The sequence below is a fragment of the Bubalus bubalis genome, chromosome 2 (genome assembly GCF_019923935.1).
Source record: "Bubalus bubalis isolate 160015118507 breed Murrah chromosome 2, NDDB_SH_1, whole genome shotgun sequence".
Taxonomy (NCBI): Eukaryota; Metazoa; Chordata; class Mammalia; order Artiodactyla; family Bovidae; genus Bubalus; species Bubalus bubalis.
In genome coordinates, this window is record NC_059158.1 from 74,789,377 (window position 1) to 74,814,819 (window position 25,443).

Sequence of the window (25,443 nt, forward strand, 5' to 3'; positions counted from 1 at the left end):
GACTCTCTCCCCCTAGATTAATCCCCTCCGACATTAGTTTTTTGCACTGACAACTGGAGCAGGCATTCAGAATTTGCAGGTGGCCAGTGTGACGCACATAATTGCCTACAATTTTAGGCAATGAATAAAAATGGTCTACATTACTTGTCAAAGGTTGTATACGCAGTGCCAAGTGAGATCTATGGGAAGCCTTTTAGGGTTTAAAGAACAGTTAATAGCAAGGCTGCACAGGGCTTTTTTAATCATAATGCATTTGTAATATAGCACTTTGATCTTCTTGTAGGAAATGGTGTTACATTAGCCACTTTTAAACATTTATGAGTGAAATTCAGTTATAGAAGAGTAAAAGTGATTATTCTTAAGCAGAACATGTTAGATTTCATTAAAAGTTTTTAGCTTGCCCCTTCCTTGTTAAAGTCTGTGGGAAGTCTTTTTCCTGGAGGGTTTCAAATCAGGATCTAAGGATATAGAGCTTTTGCCTTATTTTTCCTGTTGGTAACAGCAAGATTTGGAAGGAAGGTGTACTAAATATTGAGGTAATTTAATAAGTAGATATTTATAGAAGACTCACTGATTTATGATAAAGTAACATATCAATGAAAATCTAAGACCTCTATTACTAATAATTGTATATTACAATAAAATTTGAGAAATGCATATTTAAACATACTCATAAGTTACCTTTAACAACAACAACAAAAAACAGATGACTCTCAAACGCACTTCTTCTGGAAGAGCTAAGTTTGACCTTTCAGACCCAAGAGCCTTTTATTAACACCTGCCTGTAAGGAGAACCTTGCCACACGCAGCTTTTAGATTCAGAACCACAAAACTGATGAGGAAAGGCTTGAAGGGTTCAGTTTGTGTCACTTGCTGTTTGCCGTTTCCATTTCACAGATGATTAATCTTTCTGTGAAGAAAGGCCAGAGAAACAAAGCACATTGGGCTCTTCCTGCAGTTACTCCTTCTGAATGCACACTAGCTTGCTAACTAAAAGGCCTTTAGATTTCCAGCAGAGAGAGATGTTCTGAAAGTGAATGCAGCTGGTTGGAGGTCACCAGTGCAGGGCTCTTGCCATTGTGTAATGGAGGCTTTGGCAGGTTGTGGGAGGCTGGGGGTTTGGAGCCAGGGACAGGAGAAGTGGGCAGGGAGAAGGTGTCGGCAAAAAATTAATTCAGAATAAAAAGGGTTTTGGTCAGCTGATTTAATATTTTGGAGGCTAGATCATCAATAATAGGCTCAATTTCATCTATTTTGTTTTTCTTTTTAAGGAAAAATTATGATTCAGTATTTTTCCAGTATCCCCCCATTTCCTAATTAATAACATGTTTATCTTGCAATTAACATCACTCAATAGAATTGAAATGTTATTAACTCTTGTAGACTTTGGTGTGTTTTAATTGTCTTGAAATTTTAAAGATTATTACTGACTTTGCTAGTACTCCACATTTCACATGTTAAAATGTTAATGCCACATAGTTTCATTGCTATTTGGTTTTTTAATGAGATATTGAAAATGATTTGTGTGACTCAGTTCTCTTTTCATAAAAAAAGTTGACTTTGTTTTTATTTTGAGGGTTTGAAAACTTTTAATACTTAGTGTCTAAATGCTTAGTATTCATCTTGTATTTACTTTTTTTCCAATTGTATATAGGACATAATGTGCAAAGTCAAATCCTGGGTTATAGATCAAAAGAAACCTGTTCGATTCTATCATGATTGGAATGACAAAGAGGTAAGTTATAAATATGATGTCATCTATTATTACCTTTGATTTCTTAGAGAACAAGTTAAAGTTGTCATTATTTTTCACTTATTATTCTGCCTAGTAAAACTTTTATTTCTCTCAATGATTTCTTATTCCCAAACTTGTTACGTTTTTCTTTTTCTCTACTCCTGTTATTTCATGACAACTAATCTTTAAGAAACAAAATCTATAAAAATAAAAATGGCTACTTGTTTAAATATAATTTTCTTTCAAGTTCTTCAATGACTTTATTTACTCAACTTTTAAAAAGGATTCTTTTTCTGTCTCCCACTTTAGATTGAAGTATTGAATAAACACTTATTTCTGACTTCAAAACCAATGGTCTACTTGGTTAATCTTTCCGAAAAAGACTACATTAGAAAGAAAAACAAATGGTAAGTTTTTTTCTGTCCAGATATACCCTTATATATCATATCTATACACATACAAACACACACATATGTACTTACTGCTATGTTTGATTTTAATACATTTCTCCTTATTATTAAAAACTTTAAAATGGATGGGAAAGCTTTGCCTGTTGTTAACATTTTGAGATGAGTCTCCGAATGATTTACACTGAGAGAACTTAAGGGGGGAAAAAAAGGAATTACATTAGGCAGTATTGAAGTATACATATTTAATTATCAAACTTAAATTGAATAGACATTGATGTTTTTTCCTTTGCAAAATGAGAATAAATGTAGTTAGAGCAATAAAACTTTTTAATCTAGGGTATTTTAACTTTGTTGATGTTTTATATGACTTTAAAATACCTGCTTGGGATCATAGCTGGACATAAGTTTTAAAATCCAGATTGAATGCTTTAAAAACATTTTTTTTAATTAAAAATACTGTACGGTGGAAGGAAAGATCAGGTATTTGTTTAAAACATACAAATGTAAAAACGATGCACTCATGTATTGATTGTCATTTTTGACATGTAACCAAAATGTGCAAGTTTTCCTTTTTGTTCACTTGTAGCTTCAAAAAATCATATGTTCATGTAATATAAGGGCATGTACACATTTGGCATAGTACTCACTGGAGTCTCAGTATTTTATGCTGTTAAGCCTACAAGCCAAAGCTATCCAAAGCAAAATATCTGAATTCTCCTAAAATATATTGTCGTTTTTTTCCCTGTACTTCATTAAGTACTTAGATGCACATGGTTTCAATTTTCCATTAAAAATTCTCATTTCCATATGATATCAAAGAGTGAGAAGCTTTAAACTGAAAAATAAACATTCATAGACTGGAAGCCAAAACAATAATTAATGTCAGATGGTTAACTCCAATAAATCATTAGAATAAATTCTGTGAAATTACTGCAACTAAAAATGCCCTCTTGATATTACTGTAAGACAGTTTGTGCTCCTGATAGGAAACTGAATTTGGCCTCTTTATTGGTAATGTTCTAGAAAGCATGAACCTGACATGGTCTGACTGGTCCGTATCCTCCAATAGATAATTAACTTTAAAATAAATAGTTCTGTCTTACTTCTTATATACAATTCTTACAGATTTCATGATTAATATGTTAAAAATTGTTACCTTTGGGAAGGAATTTTAAAATGTATTATTTGACTTCAGTTAATAAATCTCATTGTAGTGCGAATGTTAAGGTTTCCTGAGGCTCGGTGAAACGATACAGACACCAAAGTTTACATGAAAAGGGATGAGTCAGTTTCCTTGCCCAAAGGGGCTTCTCACACCTGTATTTGGATGATTACAGGTAGAACTCCCTGGCTCTAATTGTATAGTAAATACCATTTCCCAGACCCTAATGGTAGACAGACTGCTTGGGAGACGCCAGTCTGTGATTTAGCTGTCGCCAGACACCCCATGTTTTTTGTGAGACCAGTTGTGATGATGATATGGTTATAGCCAATTGAAAGTAAACTCTTGTCTAAATAGCAAATTTTAATTTATAAAAATGTAGAGGTATGGATGATCCTATTTATAAAACCAAATTTTGAATTTTATGTGTAACTAATGATCTGGTTTGGGGAGTATGTGTGTTTGGTGGAGGTTGTTGGGGGGTGGGGGGGGTCAGATCTTGTGGAAGTTAGTGTAATTGTAGCTGAAAGATCAAAGACTGGGTAACTGAGTGATGTTCCAGAAGAGAATTTACCACATAGCCATTTTCTGTACAGTTTCTGCCGCCTGCTGTTCCTATTTTCCCTCAAGCTAGCCATTGACTACCCCCTGTGCATCCCTGCTCGTAAAAAATGATTGAGGAAGTATTTGTCATGTATTTATGAGTGGGAAACATTGTGCGATAGGGAATGGCATCTACTGGAGCCAGAAAGATTGCCATTTTCCTTTCATTCAGCCACTCTGCTACAGCTTTAAATCCCCTGTTTATGCAACACATCCTTTGTATTAAAGTGCAGCATAAATTTTTATTATGAAGGATATGAACACTAGGTTTTCATCACTTACAACATTGTGAGCAGATGTCAATAGTTAAAATATATTTTAATTGCTAAATCCTTTAAATTTGTGTTAGCATCTTGTTCTTTGGTAATGTTTATATCTCAGCTCCATTTGCATTAGCTGCTCCCTTAGCAGAAGAAAAGGTTTATTTTTTTAAGGTTAGTAAATAATGTAATGTAGCAAATTAAAACTAATGCAGGAAGCAGTAATAAATATTTTCGTGGGTCTTTTAGATCTGGAAAACTATTTTAAATGGTCAGGAAAGAGGAGGAAAAGTGTGATTCTGGCCACAAGAGGAAAACTAAAACTATATTTTAATTACTAAAATTCACTTTAAATTTAAATGTTAATGTGTTATTTTTCAATCCTAGAAAAGAAGTAAACATTTTGAAAGATAAGTCTATTGTGCTACTCAGTAGGTGTATTGACCTTTTGAAAGATGTAAACACCAGAATAGCCCCAATCATCACTGGTTTTATCAATGTTGAATTAGTCATTTCATTCATTTATGATTAAGACCTAGCCCCTGAAGAAAAGCTAACATGGCAGCTAGGTTAGTGACAGGTGAGTTGTGATCAGATGACAGTAAGCCAGATGTTGTAAGGGAAATCCACAAAACCTTTATTATTATTATTATTATATATTATTATGCTTTGAATGAATGAAACTATGCAGCCATTGTTATTACGTTTTTGTCATTGTTGTCTTTGGCAGATGTCAGTGATTTTTTAACACTTGAGGATTTCGTATATTAAACATGATCAGTTACTTATAACTAAGATTTATTACATGCAGTATTAATTTTCATTTGAGATTGCCTGCCTAAGTCATGGTGTCAAGCGGGTTTAGGACATTAGTCCTGCCAAACAGTTGCTTGATTAGGGAGAGTAAATTTCAGTCTTTGCACGTTTGTTGCTCTGTTAGTATATGCTATCTAATTATGAAATCTGCACAACAAACTAATTTTGTGCACCTACATAGCTTTCTATTATGTTTCATTTTTGTGTTCTCTTGTCCCCATCCTTCTTAAAACTTTTGCTGCTGCTGCTGCTGCTAAGTCGCTTCAGTTGTGTCCGACTCTGTGTGACCCTGTAGATGGCAGCCCACCAGGGGTTTTCCAGGCAAGAACACTGGAGTGGGTTGCCATTTCCTTCTCCAGTGCGTGAAAGTGAAGTTGCTCAGTCGCGTCCGACTCTTAGCGACCCCATGGACTGCAGCCTACCATGCTCCTCCGTCCATGGGATTTTCCAAGAGTACTGGAGTGGGGTGCCATTGCCTTCTCCATTAAAACTGTTAATAAAGGATAATTTTATTTTATTGTTTATTATACTACATATTTATATTCAACTGTAAAGTATAACTAAAATTTAAGACATTCAGACTTCTTGTGTGCCTATGTGTATTTATAAACATGTATTTGCATATGCCCTGGTGGGCTTGTGGTCACTGAACATTATTCTCTAATATTACATAAATCAATTAATCTGAGTTGTTGAAATTGATTTGATAGGTAGACAGGACTTGCAAAGTCTTTTAAGCTATTATATAATGAAGGGCAATCTGTCAAGTTCACTAAATGAATTTTGAATAGAAAAATGTTCTATTAATTCTTATTTTTCTATGGTTCAGTCTTTCTTATCCCAGCTTTTCTGTTTTTGTTCGTTTTCCACAAATTTGTACCTAACAACTAAACATAGTTTGGCAATTCTATACAGTGTGTACCTGGCCAAGGGAAGAATCATGGAATAAGCCCCATATTTTCTTGACTTTTTGAACTATATGTAAGAATCACAGGTATTACATCTCAGCGGTTATTTACAAAGGGGGGAGTGTGAACATTTTTGCATATAATTTTTTATGTGTGCTTAGTCGCTCAGTCACGTCCAACTCTTTGCAACCCCTTGGACTATATAGCCTACCAGGCTCCTCTGTCCATGGGTGTTCTCCAGGCAAGAATACTGGGGTGGCTTGCCATGCCCTCCTTCAAGGGATCTTGCCAACCCAGGGATCAAACCCAGGTCTTCTACATTACAGGTGGATTCTTTACCATCAGAGCCACATTGGAAGCCCAGTTTTTTTTTTTTTTTAATGTATATATAATATAAAACAAAACTATATTCATGTATATTACATGCTATTCAGGAAAAAAAAAAAAAAACCCTTTCAGATATATAGGAATAGTTTGAGCTGTAGTATCTATTGGTTTCTTAGGCTTTCTTGGATAAGCTCATCATATATTCACAAAAAGTATGGATGTTGACACATGAGCATACTTTACACAGCTACTATAATTATTGCTGTTCCTACGGGTATTTAGTTGTTTATCAGCTCTCCATGGAGGTAATACTGAATGATCATCTGCCGTACTGTGAGCCTTAGGTTTTATTTTCCGACTTTCAGTAGGAGGTCTGACAGAAATTGTTCTACCTAACTCATCCTTGAACATTGTTCTCCACAATACATATTATGTACATTTCCATTATGTCGTATCAACAGGAGCAGTATTCACCACTATAGGAGGATTTTTTCACTGGTTTCCATTATTTTCAGGCTATATGCTTTACATGAGCAAAAGTCCACTTCCGCAATTATATTTCTAGAAGGTTAATATAACCTTCTTCACACAACATTTTCTTGGACTTCAGGAATGCTGTGATGTATTCTGTAAAACTCTTATAAGAAGTCTGCAATTTCTGACAAGATTATTCATCGAAGCTAGAAATTTAACATAGATATACTGCTTTGAAAAAAAATCATTGTTGTACATTTGATTTACTTGAAACAAATAAAATGGGAATGATTAATTATTCTTAAAAAATTATTCATTTTAGTTCAGGAAGCTTCTCAAATAGATATAAAATTAGGTTCAATTCGTGTAAAGTTTTCAGGAATATACCCTAGTATCTAAAGCAAGATTCACAAGTATAAGATTTTTTTTAAATGTTTCACTTTATCATCCACTAGTCTGGCAAAGTAAAAGCCCTGAAATATCCATATAGTGTTTCTTTGGGATTATAGTTTCTATTTAACATGTGAGGAGTTTTTTAGCTGAATTAAATTTGGAAAGCTATAATTTGTAATTTTTACTAGAGATTGCTTTATGAGGACTACTGCTTGTTTTCTTCATTGCCAGATAGAAAAGGGTGATAAGACAGGTCAAGGGTATTCTGGAAGGCTAAACTGAGCTATTCTCTTTTTCAGTATGGGATTGATTAAATTGGTAAATCCTCTACAAAAATAGCCTTAATCTTACTGAAGTAAGTTGTAAACGAATCTAAAAAGAAAATATTTTCTTATGACTCCTTTCTGTTTTATATTTTCTTGTTTTTGCTACTGAATAATTATCAGTTATTTTTTAATTTGTGTTATGATAAAGCTTTGAAAGTATCATATGTGCTATGAATTAGGATTTCAAATAATTTCTAGTGAATGGATTTTGTAGAGTTGACTGTTTCTTAATTTCTCTGATCAAAATCTTGAGAGTTGGAAAGAATATACTAAAGCAAGACAATCTTTTTATTACAAAACATGGAAGGTTGAAAGAAGTAGGAGGGAAAAGACCTTTAGCCATTCAGGAGTGCTTTTATTTGAAATGCCCTTTGGAATTTGTAAATGTATGTATATGTAATAATACTTATGAACTTGCCTGGTTTTCATTAAATTGTTTTGGGTTACTTGTTCAGCAGTTTCATAGTCCTATCAACAGATATTATTACCCTAAAGCATATAGTCATAATGAAACCAAATCGCACGTCTGATGCCATATTTGAAAAAGGTAATTATAGAAGAAAGCACATCTTTTTATATGGATATAATGCTATTGACCCACCATATTAGACATGGTAGGAATTGCCCCTGGCCGATTTTCCTTTTTGCCCAGTACAGTTTATAGACGATAATTTCTCTTTACAAGATTGTTCACTGAATTTGAGAAAGATACTTCGGGAGAGTCAGTTTTTATTTGCATTAGCACCATCCATTGACTTATTGATTTATGAGCAATATGCTTTATCAAATGTGTCAGGACTCATCTTTTATAAAGTGGCTGAAGAATTTCACTGTATATATTAATAATAGGGAGAAGTTTTACAAATTTTCTTCCAGCTTTAAGAGACTAAAGCTCTTTAAAAAAACAAGTGTTCTCTAGGATTCTCTTATGAAATTAAAACATATATTCTCCATACATGCACACACACACACACATATATATAAACTAGGAAGTAAAAAGCAAACTTTGGCATACAGCTGTTTAATGTTCCTCAGATCACAAGTGATTCTCATGTGCACAGAACGTTTCTCTGCCTCTCTACCTGACTCACTTTGGTGAATACTGCAAGTTCTGTTGTTATTCTAAAAAATCTGTGTCATAGGTTAAGGATGGCTGAGTCAGATTTTGTTTCTAAAACTATGAGTTGAGGTGAACTACACTCATTAAATGGGAGTTTTGAATAGTAGTTGGTGAAGGTAGGGGAGAATGTTGAAGCCCGCAAATCTTAGGACTGTTGGTGATGAGGGCAGGGCCTTGTGAAGACTGAGGAGTGGAGTCTCACTGCAGTGTAAGTGATCTCAATAACTTACACTGTAGAAAAGGGAAGGAAAGAGGCCCCCTGGGGCAGTTTCAGTGTTTGGCCTAGCACCCTGTGCTTATGCAGGAGAGGAGAGGAGGAGTCTTTTCTGTGCCCTTCCCTCTGTGGTCTCTCCTGTGTTCCCCCGTCACTAGATCTACCTTTGGAGATACTGCTAACTATATTGTAAGTTCAATAGACTTCTGAAGGCTAGACCAAAATGCTGGATACCATTGATAACATTGGTTCTACAAGGAAAGTGAGTTCTAAGAAACTTAGAGCATAAGTCTATTTATAAATTAGATAGTATGTTACTAGTAAGTTTGGTGTATTAAGAATATAACTACTTTAGAATTTGAAATGCTAGTGTTGTGGTCCTTTTTTGATGCTAACTGGTTCTTTGACCTCAGGCAAATGATAGCCTTTTACGTATTGAAGACAGTTTATCAGAATGTTCACATAAAATGTGTTCTGTATAAACAGTATTTCCCAAATTTAAGTAACATAACTCAAAAAGAATACATAATTCAAAAACTAATAGAAAAGGGACTTGTTAAGTCTTCTACATGTGTCTTTGGGGATACATTCTCTTGTTTTTTTCTTTGCATTATGTAAATAATGGAAAAAATGTATGCTTTGAGACAGTTGTCATCCAAAACAAACTGAGAACTGTCTCTATTGTGCAGTATGGGTAGCAATAAAACCCTATCAGCACCATCTTCTATAGGGTTCTGCCCTCATCTCATACTCAGGTTAGGACCTGTGACTTCATCATTTGCAATTTAGAGGATTTTATTGTCATTCAAAAGAAGAGATGCCCATGCAGATTTCTTCTCAACTCTCATATGTAGGTTTGTCATGGTAGGATTTTTTTTCTAACTGTGGGACAGTCCAGAGCATTCCTGAGGTTACAGGTACACAATTCACGAGCAACTCTTCTGGACTGAATTGATGATAAGACCTGGCCTTTTTCCCTTCTCTCATTCCCACTCCCATACCTCTACCCCTTGAAAATAAGTGTTTTTTGGATCTTACCATGCTCTTGTCTTTCTCATAGTGGGCAGCTATTGCTCTCTCTAGAATGAGAACAAAGTGGAAATAAAACTTACTTGTAGAATTGGCATGTCTATATTTGAAGCTAGTTACATTACTCAAAATATTGCACTTCCTTATTCTAAATTGCCCTAGAAAGCATTTCGCCATCAAAAACATTTGATTACAAAACGCCCTCAAAAGCCTATTTATTCCACCATGTAGTAAAAATAGTACAGTTTGGGTGAGACATATTTTGGTATCTGACCATTTTTATTATCAATATTAAAATTCTGCTAAAAAATACGTTTCAGAATAACTGACATAGGAACTCTGAGTACACCTCTGTCTGTAAACTGCGGGCTGCACGTTGGTTCAGTCTTTCTAACGCTTTATCAAGAACACAGTTAACTTCATAAAAACTGTCATCATGAATTTAAAATTTATAGATTCTTATGAACACTGTGGGCTCATCAAGGAGATAGGTACTATGCTTCCTTTTTCCTTTTCTAAGCAAATAATCATTGAGCCTAAACAGAAAAAGCCTTTGCCCCCATAAGGGTTATTTATAGTCTCATGGGATAACAGACAACTAACAAACAAATATTTAATATAATGTCAAGAAATGATTAGAATCACTTTGCTGTACACCTGAAATAATACAACATTGTTAATCAACTATGCTCCAATATAAATAAAATAAAACATTTTTTTAAAACAAAGAAGAAGAAAGAAGAAATAACCTCAGTGGCTTAACTTATATCACTATTTCACTTGATCATTTTTTTTTACTTGATCATTTTTATAAAATATTTTTTCATCTATGTTTATGATACCTTCATTATACTAGTCTACATCTTTGAAATCTCAATATTTAAGATTTATACTTTTTCTTCAAAATTATTAACTTGAACTTTTTTCATCTCTCTCACATTTTAATGTCTTTTTCCCCCATTTCCTTTGCCACAGCCTTATCATATATAATTTCATTGCTCTAAGACTATCACTCTGTCTATTTTTTACAGATAAATCTAGCATATAGCATAATACATAACTAAAATTTAGTTAACAGCCAGATTATATTTGCTCAATGAATAATGTTGGGGTGTTATTTATGAGTTGTGAAAATTAGGCTGCTAGAATTTTATATCTGGCTTTTAAAGTCTGTCTTTTGGAAATTTTGCTTTTCTCATTTTAAAAATAAAATGAGAAAAGTAAAATAAAAATAATAACTCTGTCTTCCTCATAAAATTGTTATGACTATTATATCAGTTGATACACTTTGATCATTTAGGATAGTAATTGGTACATAGTAAATTCTTCCCACAGAATTTTCAGTGTTTACAAATGAATGAAAAAATAAATGCATGAATTAAATAAGTAAATCAAGGTGACAAGGTGCTATTTTAGTTAGGGTGGTCAGGGAAGGCCCTTAGGAAGTAAGGGAATACACATGGCAGAGGAAGGATCTGAGGAAAACTTGGTCTAGAGAGGGGGAATAGCAAATGCAAAGGCAAGTGTGATGGAACATCGAAAAAAGAGTGTAAAATGTGAAGGCAACCATTTGATAAGAGCTAATAAATTCTTACTCAAATACATTGCAATTAAAAAGATTAAAACATATCCTAAATGTGTGCAAGTAAAATTTGCAATTATATAGATTATTTATATATAGTATAATTTATATATAGTAAAAATTTGCAATTATCAAGATTGCTGGGAGAAATATCAATAACCTCAGATATACAGATAACACCACCTTTATGGAAGAAAGCAAAGAGGGACTAAAGAGCCTCTTGATAAAAGTGAAAGAGGAGAGTGAAAAAGTTGACTTAGAACTCAACATTCAGAAAACTAAGATCATGGCATCTGGTCCCATCACTTCTTGGCAAATAGATGGGGAAACAATGGAAACAGTGACAGACTATTTTTTTGGGCTCCAAAATCACTGCAGATGGTGACTGCAACCATGAAATTAAGACGCTTGCTCCTTGGAAGAAAAGCTATGACCAACCTAGACAGCATATTAAAAAGCAGAGACATTACTTTGCCAACAAAGGTCCATCTAGTCAAAGCTGTGGTTTTTCCAGTAGTCATGTATGGATGTGAGAGTTGGACTCTAAAGAAAGCTGAGTGCCAAAGAATTGATGCTTTTGAACTGTGGTGTTGGAGAAGACTCTTGAGAGTCCCTTGGACTGCAAGGAGATCCAACCAGTCCATTCTAAAGAAAATCAGTCCTGAATATTCATTGGAAAGAGTGATGCTGAAGCTGAAACTAAATACTTTGGCCACCTTATGTGAAGAACTGACTCATTTGAAAAGACCCTGATGCCGGGAAAGATTGAAGGTGGGAGGAGAAGGGGACGACAGAGGATGAGATAGTTGGATGGCATCACCGACTCGATGGACGTTGAGTTTGAGTAAACTCTGGGAGTTGATGATGGACAGGGAAGCCTGGCGTGCTGCAGTCCATGAGGTCGCAAAGAGTCGGACATGACTGAGCGACTGAACTGAACTGAGATTTGTTTAAGATTTCATCTTTTCTTTTTGATGCTTGTCTAGCAACTTGCTAACCCATACTATTACTGGCAAACCACTTTTAAAAGTCGCTTGATGTATGACCTCAAAGAAGTAGATTGAACTTTACTAAGAGTAACCACCTGCATTTGTCAGAACTTTACAGTGTTTCAATGTACGTTTCTTCATTGGATGCTCAGATCTTGAAATGGCCTCAGACACTGTCATTTGCCTTGAATTGAAGTTTTATTACAGTAAAGTATTTTCATAATTGGATAAAGAGATCTGCATTTTAGTTTACTAATGGGTTAAGCTAACAGATAAATAAGTTGTGTTTCCATTAAGAGATACAAAAGTGCCTTTTCAGTACTTTAAGTGTTTGTTATTAATGTAAAGGGGTACTTATCAGTATGCCTAGGTCATTATCAACATTTCCTTAGAAATTCTTTAAAAAGAACAGTCTGTGAAAAACATCTTTGAGTTTAGTTCATTTTGAAATTTAAAAGGAGAAGATCAAATAACATCTGTCTGCTGGTAATTGTGTTTTCCCCAAAGAGCCTATCTGAATGTATGAAACATGAAGGTCACTAGTAGTTTTCATACGTAATTTATATTTAAAATTGTTACCTTTTAAATTGTGCCATTTCTCTTTTCTCTGTCCTGTCCCCACCCTCCCACTAAATGACAGTGACTTAGCTTTTCGTGTCCCAAACCAAAAGGGGGACACATAGCAAACCATCGTTATTGAGTTCCTGCTCTGTGCCAGCACCCCTCTGAGTTTAGAAATCGGTGAGATGGTAATGGAAAAGTAGTGAATGGCACCCCACTCCAGTCCTCTTGCCTGGAAAATCCCATGGGCGGAAGAGCCTGGTGGGCTGCAGTCCATGGGGTTGTGAAGAGTCAGACACGACTGAGTGGCTTCACTTTCACTTTTCACTTTCACGCATTGGAGAAGAAAATGGCAGCCCACTCCAGTTTTCTTGCCTGGAGAATCCCAGGGACGGGGGAGCCTGGTGGGCTGCCCTCTATGGGGTCGCAGAGTCGGACACAACTGAAGCGACTTAGCAGTAGCAGCAGCAGTGAAACATATGAAAATTTTAAGAATATTTATGAAACAAAAATATTATCATGCCTATTTCACAGATAAGACAGTTGGAGAGATTCAAAACGTGCCCAGTTTCTTACAGTAGTAGAAGAAATAGACCCATTTGATTAGAATGTTTATGCTAGTCCCACACATGACACTGCAGGATATATTTGTGAATCTTCAGAAATCTTTGAGAATACTGCTTTAATTAACTTTGTGTTCTGCTATGTTTTATCTCAGAAAATATCACCTCTATCAAATTGTTTAGAGTTTTAGTTAATGAAAGGAAACAATTCTCAAGATGAAACTGTGTGTCCTTCTTAGGATAATGAGTTTTAGCTGCTGCCATTTTTGCCTTGCCTTTTAATTTTATTAACTATATAATATTGTTACAGCAAAATATTTTAGCACCTGCTTTAGCATCCATTTTTAAATATACCACATATGAAAATTTTAGTGGAGAAAATACAGTGTTTCTCATTGAAGCCCATATGAAAATTGCATCAAGTTGCCACATCTAAAATAATACTACAGAAAAGACCCCAGAAAACAGCTATAAGTATGGATCAGTTCTTATATATTTATATGATAAAAAAGAATTTTCCTTTTTTCTTTCTTCTAGCATACCATGCAGTTTGTTAAGAACTGTTCTTCACTGCTGAGGTGAGGGAGTTGACATGTAAATGAACAGAGAAATGGGAGACTCTCATGAAATAGAACAGCAGATAATTCATGCACCTGAAGTGTTATTGTGTTAGTGGTAGTCAGCAGCAGTCAAGAAGCACTGAACACGTAACTATATGCATTACATTTAAGACTCTCACCAACCTTGTAGAGTAAGAACTATTACTATTTTAAGGAAGGCTAAGCAAGTATAGCAAGACTGAGAAACTTAGAGAAGAATGGCGTCAAGACTCAAACCTAGGCAGTTTCTGTCCAGACTTGTGGTTCTTTACCTCTGCACCGTGCCATCTCAGCGTTGGGGCACTAGTGATGTTGGAGAGTAGACAAGGCCTGAGACCAGGTGGCACACCAGCCACATTCCCTGTCACTGTACGTTTCATTTAGACATGGTTCATGCACTATAGAGTTTGAGACTGAAAATTCACAATAACCTGGCTAGAGAATGCTAACTGAAAGTAATATAAACATTTTACCTGAAACTCTATTTTCATGAACTTATCTCTGAAAGCTATTTTCTAAACGTGTACCAATTTAATAGTCCTTTGTAGGGTCAATAATTCAAATAATTTATATATTTTTACACGGAAAATACATGTTATCAGTTCTTTTTGAAGATAAGTCCTTTCTTCCACCACTTGGTTGTTTGTGTGTTTGTTTTTAACCACACGGTGATTTGTTCTATTTCCTTCCGTTTTCAGTAACTTGGATGTGTTTTTGAGAACTTCCTGGGAGTAGGGAACTGTGTGTATTTTTCTTTTGTTAACTGAAGTGCAAGCAGATAATTTGTATGATGTTCTGTTCAAATACTATGGAAACACATAGCAATGTAATTGAAAGAACATTATATATGCATATTCATGTTATGTGTATGTCTCCGAGTCTTGAGCAAAATAATGACTACCATTCGTTGAACATCTATTATATGCTGCACTTAGGGGCCCTTACATATGTTCTCTCATTTGGTTTAACCCTCACAAAAAGGCAAATATCTACCCAAATATCTATCTTTCTCTCAAGCACATGAGAGAAAACATTTTGGTTGTATCTTGCTAAAAATTACACAGAAACTCATACCAGCAAGAGTTTTATATAAGCAGGACTCAATATACTCTGGTTGGTTGCCTTATAACCTTTGTTTCCTCACCTGTGAAACAGAAAGAATAATAACTTTCTTATAGAATGAGAATTAAATGAAATATTTTGCACGTATTAAGTAAAATTATTCTGTGGTAGATAGGTACATTTGTCTTGGAATTTAATTCTCATAAATTTGATGAAAAAAGCATGTATTAATATATGATCTATCTCTGGCATTATAATTGCACAATAAATTCTCTTTAACTTTTTGAGTGCTGCTTAAATAAAACACTGCAGTTAGGTTTGCTTCCCGGCAAGTATGAAAGTGAAAGTCACTGAGTCATGTCCAACTCTTTGTGACCCCATGGACTATAGGCTGCCAGGCTCCTCAGTCCATTGGATTTTCCAGGCAAGAATACTGGTATGGGTTGCCTTTCCTCCTCCAGGGGATCTTCCTGACCCAGGGATCAAACCCAGGTCTCCCACATTGCAGGTGAATTCTTTACGATCAGAGCCACCAGAGAAGCCCAAAAATACTAGAGTGGGTAGCCTATCTCTTCTCCAGTGGATCTTCCTGCCAGGAATCGAACCAGGGTCTCCTTCATTGCAGGTGGATTCTTTACCAGCTGAGTATGCATTTCTGTATTTTTCACTGGCATACAACCAACATAGACATATACATATATGTCTACATATACATATATAAACAACATAGACAGCTCTTTTTTTGTACTTTTGGTTGAATGAAAAGCATGCTATAAATGCAACCAAGTGTTTCATACTTTCTCTCATGAGCTCAAATTAAAAAGTATCTTTAAAGCATTTTGTAACCTGTTAATTCTCAAGAAATAAAGGATAGCAATTTTCCATTTTCTTCTATTTCTTCTAAATATACATATTTTTATTTTTTATAATGTAATGTTCTGCCTTCTGAAATTTATAAGGATAAAGGTCACTTACATTTTCTTTTCCTTTCACTGCATTTTTGTTTCCTCTTTCCTTCTCCTACCAAATATATATGTATATATATTTTAAGGTTTGGGATCCAGTTAAAAATCTATTTAGAAATATAAATATCAGAGTTCATATTTGGAGAGATTTTACTATTTCATGAATGCTCAAGACTTTTGAATGGAACAGTAGCACTTAGAAAATCTTGCTGTTTCTCCTTGTTGTTAATCAAGACTAATCTCTATACGTTTCCATCTCTATCCTAATGGATTTTTCCTTATCTTATCAGCAGGTATGCTGTAACACGTACTATGTAGCTAAGAAAAGCAGTGGTTTACAAGGCAGTTCGGATAGATGTTGGACTTCCCTGGTGGCTCAGACGGTAAAACGTCTGTCTACAATGCGGGAAATCTGGGTTCGATCCCTGAGTCGGGAAGATTCCCTGGAGAAGGAAATGGCAACCCACTCCAGTACTCTTGCCTAGAAAATCCCATGGACGGAGGAGCCTGGTGTCCATGGGGTTGCAAAGAGTCAGACATGACTGAGTGACTTCACTTCACTTTCTTTCACTTTCAGATAGATGTAGACTGAAAAAGAACAGCTTGTAATAATGTTTTTATTATTTAAAGTGGTTTTTTTCTGAGTCTTTTAAAAAAAATATTGTGTAAAATAGTTTTCATGGAATATTTCTTGCATTGTAGAACTTTACTTTAGGCCAATCTGTGACAGAAGAAGAGACCAAGAGAGAGAATATGGGGAATACCAACCATGCTTCCTTTCCTATGTTAATCACTCAGTCGTGTCCAACTCTTTGTGACTCCATGGACTGTAGCCCGCCAGGCTCCTCAGTCCATGGAATTCTCCAGGCAAGAATACTGGAGTTAGCCATTCCCTTCTCCAGGGATCTTCCCAACCCAGGGATCAAACCTGGCTCTCACACATTGCAGACAAATTCTTTACAATCTGAGTCACCAGGGAAGCCCTTCCTTTCCTGTGTTCAGACGTAAACATCTTCGTTGTCTAGATCTCTTGAAATTTGTACTTTTATAAGTTTTTAAATGTTAATCGAATAAATAGTTGAAGTCATATCATTTAATGTTTAAATGTGATAAAATAATTGTGTTTCTACAGTTACTCATTTCATGTTTATGATGTATGATAGAGAATTATCTTAAATCTATTATTAAGTGAAATTTATATTGTTGGCAAAGTTTATATTTTAATGTGACTTGGTGTTGCTTAGAAATTTTGGCCATATAGTTTAAAGACCTCCAGATTACACTGGGACATTCTTAACAGCTTTACAATCTTGAAAAACTAAAACAAAAGAAAAACCAGTGCCTATTTAGTATTCCTAGCTATATGCAGGTGAATGTGTGTATAACTTGGCTGATAGTAAGAACTTTCTTATTATTTATCACTTACAGAGGGTTTTTTTTTTGGTAAAATATTTAGTTACACATTTGCTGTCTTATGGTTATTTCAGTGCCCTATTGACATCAAGGGTTACTGATTGTTGTATTGGTAGTTCCTGACAAATAGAAATTATTTGATATGCTAAGCCATTTCTGACAGAAGATACAAAGTTTTGACAAACACGTATGGCACAGCAAGTGTCCAATTCTAAAGAGCAAAATAAATGCAAACCACCATTATGGTGAACACAAACAGCCTGAAAGCAAGTTATCAGTAAGCAAATAATTGTTGAACTGTTATGAATGGAATAGGATGTTGAAATAGGGCATGATTGGCTGATGTTACATATGTCCTTGATTACCTTCCCTGTGCTTTTATCCTAATAAGTGACATTCTTTGTATTCCCTTGGATGGCTAGACAGTCTGACACTGAAGAAGAATAAATATTGCATGTGGTACACATTAAGCTGTCATCCAAGACAGCATTTATAAAAAGTAACTGGAGAAATTCATAAGAAATTCTGCACTGCTACAGTTTCCTGGCTCCAGTCATAATTGTCAAAGTTCTTGACACATTCAGGGCTTCAGAAATGATTTAGGTTTACAGTGGCTTGGTGTATGAATAATGATTGAGGATTTGTGTTCCCATATTGCCTTAGGATGTTAATGTTAGTTACTCAAATGTTGTATTTTATGGTAGTTTTCATCTTAAGAGGTATCTCCGTATTGGTGGTAGTGACATATCTCCATCTTGTGGACTCCCTTAAAAGGGTTTTAGATAATTCAGATATTTGAAAGGAAGAACAGGAGTTTTTAAATGTTTAGTTTATCTTTAATCTGTTGGAAAATATTGCTTGCTTGTGTTTAGTACAGGCAAATAACTTTCAAAGTAAGTATGTTTGTTTTTCTTCTCCAGCAGCATTGGAAAGCCTTCAAAATGGTCCAAATGTTTTCAAATTATTTCCAAAAAGCCAAATCACTGCTTGGGATTTTATTTAGGAGCCTGATGGGCTACAGTCCATGGGGTCACAAAAGAGTGGGACATGACTTAGCAACTAAACAACAACAACATGTTTTTAATTCCCATACTTTTGTAATTTTAATGTAGTTTTTTAAGGCAGAGGAGTATTTTATTTATTTCAGTCACTATGCCTGGAGAATCCCAGGGTCGGGGGATCCTGGTGGGCCGCCGTCTATGGGGTCGCACAGAGTCAGACACGACTGAAGCAACTTAGCAGCAGCAGCAGCATTATCTCTTAAAATTTATTTTTGGAGGAAGATGTGTGGATGATATACTATCATACAAAAATAAGCATACCTAAATGAAGAAATAAGTTATGAATGCATATTTAGGCAAGCATTTTTTAAACTCTTCTTACTTTTGCTAAACTAAAACACTTCTTTTTTATCCTTTCTATGTGGTATGTCACATAGTAACTGAAGGTTGCTAGGAAATTTCCTTTTTTATATTTCTGTAACCTGACATGTTATTCTAAGCCTTTTGAAATTGAGTAATTAGTATTCCCATTCTATAATCTAATCAAGAATATACCATATTCTATCAGCTGATTACTAGGAAAATGTGATTAAGTATCAGAATGGTTTAGGATACAACACAAATATGAAAATAAAGTACAGTGTCGAATTCTGAATTATGAGCTCTTTTTTGGGGGAGGACAAGAGGTCACTCAGGATTTCTGTGACAACTATTTTGTGTTAGTTTTTAAACTGCATAATTTTAATTTGGGGTAATGTTTTTGGGGATATTGTCTTTACTTTGAAATCTAAACCGTCCATTTGAATTGAAGAAACTTTTGTCCAGGTATAACACGGCTCAACTATTCCCTATGGCTTTTAACTCTCCAGGCCACTACAGAGCACAAAATATTTGCCCAACTGGTAAATTGAACTGTAAGTCCCACTGTGGGAAATTGCTTTGCTGTGCTCCCAACAGCAGTTATCTTAGTAATTGTACCTGAATTCTTTGTGGCTAATAGAGCGTAGAGTCCATTTTACAAGCAGAAAATTAGTTCTCTTAAATACTTTTAATTATAAACCCCCCAAATAAAATGTGAATCAGTAAGACCATAGTGAGTGGTTAAACTGCATCATTTTTAATTGTTAGTGCAGAAAAGTGAAATTATTTTTCTTTTTAGTGTAAAACTGTACATACCAACATTTCACATTCTAAACTGGAGCTTCCAACAAGGAGCTTATCAGAGCAAATTGTCTAGTCCATCCCCTTCCTCACTCAAAACCTAATGACCCTTTATCATCATGGTTTAGATTGCTGGACACAGATGTGAGAAAATACAAGTAATCTACAGGTAACTACAGTAGCTGCACTGATGTTCTCAGAGAACTGACTGCTGGGAAGATAAAGAGCTTCCCACAGAGTCTGTGACTTTCCGGCAGCAAAGCACATCATGAGCTCATACATGAAGTTTTATTTGCTGAAGATTCACAATAAGATACATTAGAACATTCAGCAGGGACTCTTTTTAGATGAGCACAGAAATTCTGGAGGGTTATTAGTTGATGCCCCATTGCAGAGCATCATGTTAAAATTTTTTTAAAGTTCAGTAATATTAATTCTTTGGACAAACATCAAAGATTACAAACACAATGCATCATTAAAACTTGATATTTATATAATGTACTAACAGACCCTGATCTCTTTCTTTTCACAAAAGACTGAGCTTTCTTCTAGAAAGTAATTTGGTTATGATTTTTAATATGAAAGAGGAACAGCAATTTCTCAAACTTCATACTAAATTATATTTCAAAGAACTTGTTTGTGGCCAGGTGCTCTGCTTTTGTTAGCTGCTTAGATGATGATCAGTGAGGTAAACCCATTTATCTGTTTGCATGCAATTGAGTAATTTACCATGAAAAGAATGATCATTTATTTTTTGTTTTGATTTTTTTTTTTTTTTTGGATAAAGATACTGCACCTGTAGCTTGAGCTTTATAATTGTTGGTTTAACTATTATTTGCAGTGATCATAGTTTATACAGCTTTAGAAAAACTACAATGCAAAAAAATATTTACTTAATCTTTTTTATGTATGAGGTGTTTTGTTTTTAGTCATTGAATTTGGTTTAAGTTTACTAAATTGGGATAAATCGATATGAATTAGACTGTCTGAACTTCAAGTGTGTGTTTCTTTTCAAAAATCATTTGCTTGTCGTATTTTTATAAAAGCTAATTAATTTTGTTTCTGTAAAAACTATAACTCCTGGATTAGGAATGGTCATATTTCCTTCATATGTCAAAATGAACTACAGTCCTAAAATCATTTTTAGCAATTACCATTTAGTAGCTGAAAGATAATGATTTTCAACAACCCATGGTGGTTAAGCAGCTGACAGCCAACAACAGGAGTAGTGAGATACTTGGCTTATTCATTATATAGTTGTATGGGGTATGTACCTAACTTATTATTTATGGAAAATATTGAAATGCCCAGAAAATTAGAGAAGACACTGGCTGAATCTTTTAGGCTAGGTTCCAAGTCATTTTTGTTTCAAAAATATTATACTTTTAAAAACAATTCCTTGCAAGTAGAGTACCAAAATTACATCAAAAGTACTTGCCATCTTAAGTAATTAATTTAATATTAAGTTTCTAGTATAGAATGACCATGAACAAAGTAATTTCTTATCAGAAAACAGAAAAAACAAATTATCTGTAAGTAGAATTCCTATTATTCTTACAGCAATTAGCATCACTCTTTTCATATAATTGAAATATTTTATGTTGCATGGCATAGATTAATCTAAAAAATAGAACACTGAAGAATTGTTTGAGGCTGTATTATACGTTAATTCTGTTTTTAGTTTGCTCTAAGATCTAAAGAAACAACTATATTTGTTTCCATTTAGCAGCAAATAGGAAACACAGAACTCAAAATTCTACAAAGTGTATTTTCTTACCATCTTCATGTTTAAAGGGAAAGAAACCAGGGAAGCATGTGCAGTATAAGATTGTTTTGCATTTTTGTTTTTACATCACCAGATTAAGTATAATGAAACCCATCTGCGAATTGTAGGAAATACTTATTGGTTTTTGTCAAAGACTGCAGTATGGTTTTTTCCTTTCTTTTTCTTCTGTAGTTTTTTTTTTTTAATTCAACAAGATATACAGAAAATTAAAAACCTTGTCTGTTATAAAGTTTTGTTTGAGCTTTTTAAACTGAGTGATTAGCAGAAATAATGACCCTGTCAGCCTTAATCACATTAAAATGTGGTTAACATCATTTAATTTTTTCCACTTAATATGCAAAAATTTCCAGTAGATTTGCAGTGAAGGCCATTGAAATTCCATTAGAACAAGAATAAAAATTTCAGGCATCATTTATTCAGAGAAGGAATAAAGGTCTCGATTGAGAACTGCTGAATCTTTCTATTAGAGACACTATGAATCATTACATTGAATGTACCTTACATTTCGATATACCTCTGTCTGGCTTTTCAAATGGTTGAAAGTCATGTTTTATCATTTTTCATGAGAAGAAATAAACTAGAATTGCATGATTTTATAAATATCTAAAAGATTACTGAACATTTTATTTTGTACTCCCTCAATCTGCTCAAAGTATGAAGTTATTTGTGCCTGAAAATCAAGATAATGAAAAAATTGATTATTTTAACATGGAACAAACTACATAACCAACCCATGAAATGGACAGGTTGTGTTTTAAATAGTTAATTTGGTATATGCCAAATAAGAAATTTAAAATTTAGCACCAAATGGCACTAATTCTTTGCCAAAGTTCATAGCTTATCATTTGTGAAGCTTCCCCTGGTTTATTATACTGAATTAGCTGTGTATGGGAGAAGGCAATGGCACCCCAGTACTGCAGTACTCTTGCCTGGAAAATCCCATGGATGGAGGAGCCTGGTAGGCTGCAGTCCATGGGGTCGCTAAGAGTCGGACATGACTGAGCAACTTCACTTTCACTTTTCACTTTCATGCATTGGAGAAGGAAATGGCAACCCACTCCAGTGTTCTTGCCTGGAGAATCCCAGGGACGGGGGAGCCTGGTGGGCTGCCGTCTATGGGGTCACACAGAGTCGGACACGACTGAAGCGACTTAGCAGCAGCAGCTGTGTATGAATTACAATTGGAGCACATTCTATGGTTTCTAGTACTGTTTGTCCTTTTATAATCATTTTTTATATTTGTTGGTTGTGATGTAGTAGGAAAAGCTTAATTTTATTCTCAGCAATTAAGAAATGCCTACCATTATACTTTCCTTGCTATGTTTGCATTTACCAGTATCCTGTAAAATGTATATCGTGTGGAATGTTTCCTCCCCATATTAATAAAAAAAGAAAGAAAGAAAAAAGGCCATTACTGTATATACCTGATAAGCAGAAATGGCTTTCTGGAACCATTCCTATCTTTCGGGTAATTAGGTAATTATACAGTATTGTGGGTTTTTTTTTTAATTTGTATTTTGTTCCCAAACCATTTGAACCCATTATATAATTATTCTGTGTGTACTTTGTAGTAAAAATACCATTGGAGAATTTATCAGGGAAGGTATTCCATGCATGTGCTCCTCACAATGTATAAATTTGTCCATCCTGGCATGTTTCTGTGTCTGTGGAAACCTAAGAACACTTAATTGTCTACTCCTCCTGTTCACCGCACTCCTTGCTCCCGCCATGGTTGGCTCCTCGGGCCTAAGAAACCCCTTCTTTCCCTGACTGCCTTGTCTAGAATAATCCCCAGGCTCCCCTGTGTTCACAGCACTGTGTGGATTTGCTTCTGAGCACTTATCACAAGTTATATAATCTCACTTATTTGTCTCTCTTTCTGTCCCATAAGCATTTACATTCCCATGGGAATGAGAATGATGCCTGCTTTGTTTATTTTATATCTCCAGTGCTTGGCACCAGACTCAGTAAATTTTGTTGACTGAATGGCTGGCTGGATGAAATCAATTAATTTTATCCCTTATGTTTCAACTTTGACTTTAGTCTTCATTAATAGCAATATGTAGATCACTTGAAGTCTGTCTGTTCTGGTTAGATATATCAAAGGTTTAGAGCACAGGTAGATAGATGTCTTTGCCAGGAGGCAGTGGATGATTTCAAAAAGTAAATATTTTCAGCTTTGAGGCCCACACAGCTTCTGTTAACAGCTCCTCACCCTTGCAAAGGCAGCTATAGACAGTATGTAAACAAATGGGCATGGCATTGTGCCAATAAAATTTCATTTATGGACACTTACATTTGAATTTCATATAATCTCACTGCCACAGAATAGTCTTCCTTTGTTGCTGTTGTTGCTGTGTTTTAGAAATAACTTCAAAATGTAAACACCCTTTTCAACTTCTGGCATTACAGAAATGTGCAGTGATTTGCTGATCCCTGTTCTATGCACTTAGCCAGAGACAACCTTTCAGTTGTGCACACGATTATATATCCCCACTCATCTACTGAAGTAGTTCCTCCTTTCTTTCCTGCATCATCAGTTTTTCCTTCCCAAGTGGATATTTCCCATCAGCATAGAAGCATGCTGTCATTTCTCCAGTCTTTAGAACAACAACTTATTTTGACCCCACTTGCCTTTCACATTGCAGCCCATTCTCGCCTTGCTCTGAAAAGTTATATACAAGTAGTAAATGAACCTAAATATCTAAGATACCTATCATTTTCTCCTTTCAAAAGAAAAAAGTTGTACGATTGTGTTTTTTGTGTTACTTTGTTTGCAGATTTTCTTTATTTAAAAGAAAACTAGATAATAAGATGCCATTGGGAGGCAGGGTGGGGAAGAAGAGATATATAAAATAACAGATGGGAAGAAGGCTCCATTCTGTATACCTTTCTCTTTTCGTCTCTTTCTGAATAAACTGCTTAGAAACTTCATGACATTCTCTATCTTGGCTTTTGGGTGACAAACGTATCAGCCTTCCAGTTGTAATCTCTCCTGTGTACTCATTTCCTCTCTGCCTGCCATGGGTTTCCCTAGCAATTAGAAATTGAGAGATTCTTGTTAAATTTTTTCACTTGCCCTCTGCACTCGTGCCTTCAACTCTAACCCGTATGCTGGTGGTTCTCAAAGTGTAATGTGCACCAGAGTCCTCTGGAGTGTTTATTAAAACACAGATTGCTGCCTTTACTGCCACAGTTTCTGATTCATTAGGTTGGGGATGGGGCCTGAGAATTGTCAAGTCCAACAAATTCCTAGGTACTCCTGGCACGTAGGTGTGTTACTTTGAGATGTACTGCTCTCTGCTAATGATATGCACATCTATAGCCTTAATTTTCCTCTTAGCCCTTTTCAAGTTTCATTATTCCAGACTGGCAACAGGAAATCTCCATTTGGCTCTTCCATTATCATTATGAAGCTTAATCTGTGTAAAACTAAACTCCTTATTTTTTCCTATAATACAACCATGGTAGAAACTACTTTCAAGCTTTTTTATTTTTGTTAGTACTACTGGCTCTCTTTGAATCTTTTAAGCTCATTTCTTCACATCATTTTAACATGCATTCTTTCCTACATCTGATTCAGTTAATCACTTAGTTACATCTTTTTTCTTCTAAATCTGGCCCTTCCTTGTTCTTTCCTCTTCCTCTACACTGCTTATCAACCTAGACCAAAGCCATATCAATTCATTTTAAAGTTGGGTAACAGCCTGCTAGCTTATCATCCTTAACTTTGTAGGTTGTTTTCCTATAAACATTCTGTTTGCTTTAAACATATTGACTCTGACATTTTCTCAATCGATGATCCTTCTCTGAAACAGAGTATCTTCACAATTTGGGATAGGCAAAGATCCGTTGGATGAAATACAAAATTTAAAAAAATATATATATATAAAAGAAAAAAATTTTCATTATAATGAATAACTTCTATTCACCAAAAAACACTATTAAGAAAATGAATAGATTAGCCACAAATTGGAAAAATAT

The 25,443-nt window shown here is 34.9% G+C and overlaps 1 protein-coding gene across 1 annotated transcript in view; it reads left to right on the forward strand.

Moving 5' to 3' along the window:
* The window catches only part of OLA1 (Obg like ATPase 1), a 164,085-nt gene that overhangs the window by 116,055 nt on the left and 22,587 nt on the right, over nt 1-25,443 (forward strand). The window contains exons 6-7 of the mRNA XM_006063037.4: nt 1,655-1,735; nt 2,045-2,142. Coding sequence (XP_006063099.1) covers nt 1,655-1,735; nt 2,045-2,142 — 179 coding nt within the window. The remainder of the gene's footprint in view (nt 1-1,654; nt 1,736-2,044; nt 2,143-25,443) is intronic.